Source organism: Dipodomys ordii, unplaced genomic scaffold (genome assembly GCF_000151885.1).
Source record: "Dipodomys ordii isolate 6190 unplaced genomic scaffold, Dord_2.0 Scaffold87, whole genome shotgun sequence".
In the NCBI taxonomy this organism is placed as follows: Eukaryota; Metazoa; Chordata; class Mammalia; order Rodentia; family Heteromyidae; genus Dipodomys; species Dipodomys ordii.
The window spans coordinates 3901342-3910552 of record NW_012267303.1 but is presented as its reverse complement, the minus strand read 5'-3'; the positions used below and the strand labels follow the sequence as shown (position 1 = coordinate 3910552).

Below are 9211 nucleotides of genomic sequence, written 5' to 3'. Positions count from 1 at the left end.
CACGGGGTAGCGGCCGCCGGGCCGCACGGAGAAGGAGGCCCCGCCGCCCGGGCCCCCGGGGCTGCGCTGCGCTGAGATGGCGCTCAGCTCACCGAGGCTGCTGAAGAGCCTGCGGAGGGAGAGGGGGTCAGGGCCAGGCGAGGGTGCGCACACCGGACGGGCAGGCGGGCGCGGGCACGGGCAGACGCCCCACACCAAGGCGGGACCGCTCGAGGCTGCGCCCCGCCCCGCCCGCTGCTCTGCTCTCCGGGAGACCCGAGACCTGGCCGGCTTCAGGGACGGCTGGCAGTGAGGCCCATGACACGGGGGACAGAAACCATGGAGCACTCACATCCACACAAGGTAGGGCACATGCGGGCGTGAGACACCGGCACACGGGTGACAGGAAGGCGGCCCCTGCGCGGGACTAACCCACGGCGCCGACGTGGGCCGCGCGCGTGCAGCGGCAGGGCTCCGGCAGCGCACACACAGACACGCAGGAACAGCGGTACCTGACTCCCCAGCCTCACCTGGCAGGACCTAGGCCCTTCCTCAGTCTGCTAGCGGGAAGGCCGGCCCTTCCAGAACCTTTCATCCCATCTCTACCCCTTACTATGGCGGCATGGCGCTCGGGGGCACCAGCTCCCACAGCCCATGCAAAGCAGACTGGGGAAGCCAGGCACAGCACATGGACCGCAAGAGGCATGGGATGGGCATGCTCACTTACACAGCCGGCGCTCGGGACCACCGCGCAGCTAGACAGAGCAGCCACATGCAGATGGGCAGGAGAGAGCAATGAGAGAGAATGTTAGCAGGCCAGGCCCACAACCACACGATGGGCAGCCAGATGCAGGACCCCTGCCGGACCCCCGGTGGAGGGAGGGGCTCAGGAGGAGGTCTCAGCTACTGCGGAGGTGCTGAGGGAGGAACGTTCTACGTGTGATGGGCAGACCTCAGAGAATCCTTGGCCTGCCTGCATGGGAACAGCTCTCCTTTAAGCAACGTAGACAAGCGCAGGCAAAGGACCTCCCTTCCTGGGCTGACCCAAGTATCCCTCATCTGAGCTGCTGCCTCCCCTGGTGCTTTGCTAACCAAGAGTCACAATGCCCGTCCCACATCCGCTCCAGCACTCTTAACATTGTCCTCCATTATGATTTGGTCATCACATGTCCCCCCAAAAGGCTCATGTATTAAAAACTTGGTCCCCAGCCCATCAGTGAGTGGATCATGAGGGCTTTGACCTCATCAATATACTAACCAATTGAAGGTTCATCATTTTAAGGCATTATTGGGAGGTGGTAGAAACTTTCAGAGGTGGGGCCTAGTTAGAGGAAGTATGTGCTTGGGAGTTCTGTCTCGTCCCAGACTCGTGTCTGTATACTTCTCAGAGGTGAACAGCTCTGTTCCACTTCTGCCATTGTGATGCTCTGCGTGCGTCCTCACAGACCCACAACAAGGCTAACAGGGGCTGAAACCATGACCCAAAACAGATTCTTCTTCCTGTTTGGTGTTTATGTCGGCTACTTTGTCACAGTGACAAGAAAGCTAACACATTCCCCTCCATTAAAGCAGGTTTTATCTTTCATCTCCGTATAGATGGTCATCCCCTCTCCAGAAATCCCTCACTCCCACTCTCCATCATTTCCATCTGTTCCACAGGCTGTTCCTCCTTAGCCTGTCCCTGCTGCCTTCTCCCAATTCCCTACATCCAGAATAGAGCTCCCGGAAGAGGCCAGACAGTGCCTCCCAACAAAGGAGTGGGGGTAAGAAGTGGGGCCCCAGTAGCAGGAGCAAGAAACAGGCAGAAATACCCGAAGAAACTCACTGCTGCCATGGAACCTAGCCCCACACTTCCAGGCAAAGTGGAGTCCAGAGAAGGCAGTGGAGTTGGGAGTGCTGCAGGGACTGAGATTATGAGGGAATCACATTTGTGTGGCCAGACTGTAAGGAACCATAGAATAGGTTTAGAAATGTTACCCTGCTCCTAACCCCAGGTAGTCCACAGGATGGGACAGCCCAGGACTCAACCCAAGAGTTCAGTTCCCATGTTGTGATGTCTCAGATGAGACATGGCATCGTGCTAAGTTTGACCACAACTGAGTAGTGAAGGCAAAAGGTACAGGAAGCTGTTTGGCAGTATAGTGGGAAGGTTCAGCCAGGGCCTAGAACAGGATTTAGGTCCAGGAAGGCCAAGTTGGGAAGAGCAAAACTGTGCCTGTCAGCCCTCCAACATGGTCACAGAGATGTGGAGTCCTGGGATGGGTGCAGGCGTCCTTCAGAGGTATACCTGTATCCACAAGGCTGAGAAGCTACTGGGATAGGAGTAGAGAGAAGACCAGTTACCTTCTGACCATCTGCCACCCATGTTGGAGACCTCAGGAGGCTTAGAAGGAATGCCCAAGGAAGGCTATTCCTTCCCACAGGAGGGAATGGACAAGGAACACACAGCCTGGGGTCTGCTCATCTCGCTCCTATGGTAGAAATCCCTGAAGTATCCAGATCTGACTTCTATGAGCTTCCATCTTTGTATACCATGCTTGACAACTGTCATTCCTAGTTATCTATCTTCCTGGTTAAGCAACTGCCACCGCTGTAAGGACTTCTGGCCAACTATCCTCTAAGATACAATACCACACCAAGTGTCATGACTTGAGTCCAGATTGCTCAGTGAAGTATCTATGACTCCCAAGGTCTTTCCCACCAGTATCTGGTATTGTCCTATCTCACTAACTACTGAGAATCTTGGCCAATGAGGTCTGGCACTTCTAGGCAGTCACCAACACCGGACCTGTGGCTGACACAGTCATCTGTTTCTCTTAAAGATATCCTTCCTGGATGGACTTTTCTGGCTCCTTCTCTTCATAATCTACAGTTCTCCTGGGCCACATTATCTACTCCCACCCTTTGCTACAGCTGATGTGCCCAGAGATGGCATATGTGAGGCACTACCAGTCTTTTCTCAACTCCAGTTCAGTAGTCTATGGTCTTCTAATATGCCCCTTGCCTTGGTGAAAAGCAGCCCATCTTTCCCACTTGAGAAGCTTGGAAGCAAGTAATCTCCCCTATCTTTTCACCCCTACTATGAATAAGTCACCAACCCCAAGTATTAATTCAAGTACTCCTTATCTCCTCTAGGTCCAGGTTCTTCTTCACGCTCTCATGGCTTTTTAGCTTACCTCTTTTCGTGCTAGGGATCAAATCTAGGGCCTCATAAATGTCACAAAAGCTATCACTAAACTGCAATCCTGGCTTCTCACTTTTTAAACTATTCTCCTTGAATTCTGGTATCTGGCACAAATCCAGGGATAATGCATTGAAAAAAACGTACCATCTTTAAAAAATAACACAGCCTTTTTTCCTCCTGAGCTTTCCCACTTCTGTCAGGCCATTAGGTACCAACTGCAGGAAGAAGTTCATACTCAGGCCTGGCATCCACCTCAGGCCTTCTTCCTTTGCATTCCTGTGGTAAAAGTCTAGGTCTGGCCAGGCGCTGGTGGCTACTCAGGAGGCTGAGATCTGAGGATTGTAGTTTGAAGCCAGCCGGGCAGGAAAGCCCATGAGATTCTAATCTCCAATAAACTACTCAGAAAAAGCCAGAAGTGGTACTGTGGCTCAAGTGGTAGAGTGCTATCCTTGAGCACAAAGACACTCAGGGACAAGGCCCAGACCCCTAGTTCAAGCTCTAGGACAGGCACAAAATACAAAAAAGAAAGGAAAAAAAAGTCTAGGCCTGTAGCCTTCTGCAACTTTGGGTTCCTCAATAAAGAAAAGAATCCTTGTAAGAACACAGAACTAGTCATGGCTCTGCAGCTTCTGTGCATGTCTCTTCTCCTGCCACCACCATTCCTGTTCCACAAGAGAGCTCAGGGCCTGCAGGGTCATAGTGAACCCTGGATCCACTGCCTACCTGGGCACTGCAGGAAATGGTTTCCCAAGCTCACAGGGCTTTGTCTGGATCCCTGAAAAACAAGCTAATAGGTAGGACCCTACAGCAGACAGCCAGTGCGGGGCTTCTCAATCATCTTTGGGAAAGTGAGTTTGCTATGAGACATAGTAATCCTAAGTGGTCTGGAGAACACAGCATAACCACATTTCCTTCCATACAAGCTGAGAAGTACTCAGCAAAGAATCTCTTTGAATTTGTTTCCAATCCTATTTCTCCATAAACTTTTTTCAGATGTGAGGGTCAGACAGATAGATATAAAACTGAAAGCCACTAGGAGTAGTAGTACACCATTTAATTCCATCACCTTGGCAGCCAAGTCAGGATGCTCTTTTTTTTTTTTGCCGGTCGTGGACCTGAACTCTGGGCCTAGGCGCTGTCCCTCAGCTCTTCAGCTCAAGGCAAGCGCTCTACCGCTTGAGCCACAGCGCCACTTCCGGCTTATTCTGTTTATGTGGTGCTGAGGAATCAAACCCAGGGACTCATGCATGCAAGGCAAGCACTCCACCACTGAGCCACCTTCCCAGCCTAGGATGCTCTCAAGTTCAAAGTCAGCTCTTAAATTCAAGGCCAGATTGAGCTACATACTAAGCTCCTGTTCCAAAAGGGGGAGGGGAAAGGGGCTGGGGTAGAAGACAGGCAGGGCTAAGGATGTAGCTCAGTGGTAGAGTGCTTGTTTCCTGGCATGTGCAGGGCTCTGGGTAAGCAAAGCACTGCTGTAGGACTCAAATTACATGTGAAAATCAAGCTCAAGTATGGATCCTGGAAGACAAATGGAGTTCAGAGATAGGTGTGGGCCTCTTCATGAACAAAGGAGGGGCCTAAAGACCAGTTGTGGAACTCAAAGTCAAATCTGTATCAATGGCCAAATGCAGCCTTAGAGTTGGGTCTGAGATTCTGAGTAGACAAATGGTCTACTGCCAGCAGGGCTGGACCTCAAGCTGGAAGCATAGAACAGGTAGTCTACCTGGGATAAACATTCAGAAGGCCAGTGATCCTGAACTTGAGGAAACACTCAGGATGCTGTATCCTCCAGCTACTACACTAGAACCAAAGATGATCTCACTGTGAAGGAACTGATCATATCTTCACAAGTTAGCAAACTTTGGCCTCATGATATATCTACAGGGCAGTTTAACTCCCAAAAGACCAAAGCTGCAGACCACTTTTGCCTAGGACTTCACAGTCTGGTCTGAGCCTCTGTGGAAAAGGCGGGCAGTAAAGGGTTTGCTTTTTGGGGATGTCCATAGAGGGCGGGGGGGGGGAGGAAGGGGAGGGCAGGGAACAGATGAGCCTGGGTAGCAAAACTCGGGGACTATACAAGAAACCAGGATTGCAACTCAAAGATGTGATCACTGACAAGATAGGTCCTAGTAAAGAAGCAGCCACCCCTGGACATCACAGTACCACACACTGAGACAATTCTCTAAAAGGTAGGTTTTCCTAGTAGTAAGAAGTAAGCACTAGACTCCAGCGATCACTGGCTGCAGGTCAGAAACTGATACGTAGCCCTGGTGGGCATCACGACAGGCTGGACACAGCTTGTAGCCAGAAACAAAGGGACTAAGGTGGCCAGCAGGGGAGACATCATAGAGGGTTGTGATTTTGCTCAGGTCCAATAGTGAGAAGGAGCCCAAGAAGTAGAAGAGTGGGTGATAACAGAACAAAACACAGAGGCAGAAAGGGAGCACAGAGCAAAAGGGTGGCTTAGTGCAACCGAGCCAACTGACAGGAGCCATTTATTGTACACATGCTGATACCTGTGCTTGTGTAGCAAACATGTGTCTGCCTTTTCAAGGTGGGATTACTGAGCATAAACCCAGAGTATTTCATCAGAAGGGACTTAAGGACAGAGGCTCCAAATAAAACAGGCAAGACATGCTACCACTTACTGGATGGAGTGACACACTCTGGAACCTGTCTTATTGTCTGGAAAGTGGAGTTTATATAATTGTCCATCTAAAAGAATGGTTATAAGGATTTAATAATGTGATTTGACATCCTCTAGTGCCCTGCTGAGCACATTTATTTTTCTATAAAGGACTCACTAAGACTTAACCTAGTCTAAACACCTGGCAGCAATGGCAGGCAATGTTAGCTCCCATACAGGGAGTCCCATGTTCCATAGCTGATGTTGCACACAGAGGACAGATGGGCCTTCACAGAGGCTAAGGGCTTACCTAAGAAAGCAGAGCTGAGACATGACCTGTTAAAAGAGTGAAAATTCTGGGGCTGGGAATGTGGCTTGGTGGTAGAGTGCTTGCCTAGCATGCATGAAGCCCTGGGTTTGTTCCTCAGTACCACATAAACAGAAAAGGCCGGAAGTGGCACTGTGGCTCAAGTAGAAGAGCATTAGCCTTGAGTTGAAGAGTTCAAGCCCCAGGACCAAAAAAAAAAAAACAAAAACAAAGAAAAACAGGCTTACTTTCCAGCAATCTGTAGACAGAAAATGGTCTTGCCCACCCAACCCAACTGACATCTGAGGAAGAAAAGTACAAGGGGAAGTGCAGAGTGGCAGAGTAAGATCCTTATCCCTACTGAGGTGAACACCAAACATGGTGAGAGGATGAATCAAGACAAGGTTCTGGCTGAGGAATCACCTGGAACCCATCCCACAATTGTCCAGATGCCCTGAGACCCAAAACCAATGACAAGAACTAGGTTCCCCAAACACCCAATGACTCTCAGTTGTTGGATTTGTTCTCCCTTGAATGTGCCCTAAGACGCCTCCTTGGAAATCACAACGACAGCACCAGCACTGTACTTTATTTTTATTCACTCAACATGTGTCTTTTGAGGGCCTATACTGGACCAGCCACTGTGCTATGAACCTTAAGTAGCTTTGACTTTAGGACCAAAAGAAAGATATATGGAGGGGCTGTTGAGGGAAGAAACAGAGGACAGGGAATTTGCCAATGCTGAGTCAGAAGATTCTGTCCTCAGGAATCTGGTTCTACAGAGAGGTCTGGATACCAACAGGTTGTCCTAATTCATCCACACCTATACCATGCGCATTCTAAGGGTGCCTTCCATACTACACTGCTGGGAAGAGGCTTTCAAAAATCACTTGGGAGCTAGAAGAGAGTAACGTTCCCAGAGCAAGCTCCCAGGATAACAGGATCTACAACAGTATTCCTTAACTTTCAAAGAGAGGAATGGTAATTATCAAGCTCCCTTTAATCTTTGGGTTCTTAACCTGAAAGAAGCTAGGGTAGACAGATCCTGTTAAAAAAAAAAAAAAAAAAGAGAGACTGGCAAGCCAGGGGTCAGTGGCTCGGAGGCTGAGATCTGAGGATCGCAGTTCAAAGCCAATCTGGACAGGAAAGTCTACAAAACCCTCATCTCCAATTAACCACCAAAAAGCTGGAAGTGGAGTTGTGGCTTATGTGGTAGAGCACCAATCTTGAGCATAAAAGTGCAGGGACAGTGCCAAGGCCCTGAGTTCAAGCCCCAGAACTGACATAAAACCAAAACAGCAGAATAAAAGATCTGCAGTACTTAAGCTGTGTACCACTCATGAATCTGTGAACTCTGCATTCACAGACAGTGAAGGGCCCACCAGGGTGTTCTGCAGGGCAGCAATGAGGGAGATTCAGCAGGTAGAATCCCACCCAAACTTAGGGCATGGACAAAAGCAGCCCACATGGGGAGTCTGTAGGAAGGGCTGAGGGGTCAGCTCAGGGATCTGGCAGGCTTCTATTTAGACAAGAGTAGCAGCGGCCTCAGCAGCACCCAGACCCCAACTCAGTGCTTCCCCATGCCAGGATTTCCCCCAAGTCCCCATGGTGGGGAACAGGACAGACAGAGGGACAAGGACAGGAAAGGGAGGGCAGAAGGTGAGAGGGCAGAGATGCGACTTCCATCTATATTCCTGAGGTACTTTAAAAATTATACCCAGAAATCTGAGTTTGACTGGCTTTAAAGTGTGTCACAAGACAAATGCTCATGGGACAGAAAAACAGGAAGTCTGTGGCAGGTTCTCAAATGGAGCCCGTGTACTCTAGTACTCAAAAGGAGTCCAGGCAAGGGGCAGCTACTGGACAGGTAGCACTGGTCACATGAAGAAGCCCCACTGACACAAGGAAGACAGGAGTGGAGGTACAGTTGGGAGATACAGAACCAAAGAAGAGCCAAAGAGCTGTGAGGAGGAGGGTGTGGCTCCAAAGTAGACCCTGAAACCCTTAAGGGCAAAGGCAGGTTGGGCGAGGAACCAGATCTGCAAACATCGGGGTAGGGAGGGCCCAGAAGGTGCTCAGTCTCCACCTGAGTTCACTCCTAGCACCAACAGGGATGTGGAAATCATCTTCCCTAAGGAACCTTCTATTCCAGACAGCAAAACAAGACAAGACAGACAGGTACACGGGTGGGAGTGGAGAGTGGCTGTGCCATGGAGAAATGAGAGATAGGAATGTGAAGGGGGTCAGAGGAAAGCCTACCCATGGACAAGAGGAAAAGAAGACAGGGGGCAGGACCCTCCCGCATCCCTGCTCACCGAGCTGCTGCGATGGGTGACTTCTTGGCAGGGTCCAGCAGACTGCCCAGGCCACCGACCGGCTCCTCCCCCAGGGAGCGTGTGTCTTTGTTCAGTTGCTGCAGGCGGGAGCTGAGCTCACTGATCACAGTTGGTTTGTCATCTTCAGGCCCAGGGAGCCCCCGGCTCTCCACCGGGTCCCCCCACAGCTTGGACCTTCTCTGGAAGAGGTAGCGAGGGCGGGCAGGCCCGGCGGCAGAGGCCAAGCCGGCAGAGGCGGCGTGTTGCTGGGCCATGAGCTCACTGTCCGAGGACTGCTTCAGCAGCGGGTCCCTGAAGGTCACCGGCCCCTTCCCCAGCGGGGACTTGAGCTTGGGCTTGGGAGGCACTGGTGGCTTCTCGAGTAGAAAAGTGTGTCCATCAGCGAAGGAGGTGTGGGTGTCGGTGAGCTCTCCGCTCTCTGAGCTCAGGGTGGACATGCTGGACACGGTGGAGATGGTGCTTGTGGTCTCCAAGTGCGGGTCGCTGGAGCTTCGGGTGTCGGCCTCCTCTACCCCAGAGTCGGCTGCGGACTCGGGGGCAGGAGGGGGCTCGCTGCCGGGCTTCCCCGAGGCCGGGCCGGGCGCCGAGGTGGGTGAGGGGCCGGGGCCTGGGGGCGGGGTGGCCAGCAGGATGCCGTTGGCAAACTCTTCCGGGGGTGGCACCAGCCCGATCCGGGCTAGTTCCTCCCTGGTCTCCTCGTCGCTGGAGGACAGCTGGGCGGGCGGCAGGTTCACGGCGAACACGAGCTCGGGCTCCTCCTCCGAGCTGCCCTGGCC

At 51.9% G+C, this 9211-nt stretch overlaps 1 protein-coding gene across 1 annotated transcript in view; it reads right to left on the bottom strand.

The window, feature by feature from the left end:
- Shank3 (SH3 and multiple ankyrin repeat domains 3) overlaps nucleotides 1–9211 on the bottom strand; it is a 72795-nt gene that overhangs the window by 8656 nt on the left and 54928 nt on the right. The window contains exons 22-23 of the mRNA XM_013025732.1: nucleotides 8415–9205; nucleotides 4–109 (exon numbers count right to left, since the gene is read on the bottom strand). Coding sequence (XP_012881186.1) covers nucleotides 4–109; nucleotides 8415–9205 — 897 coding nt within the window. The remainder of the gene's footprint in view (nucleotides 1–3; nucleotides 110–8414; nucleotides 9206–9211) is intronic.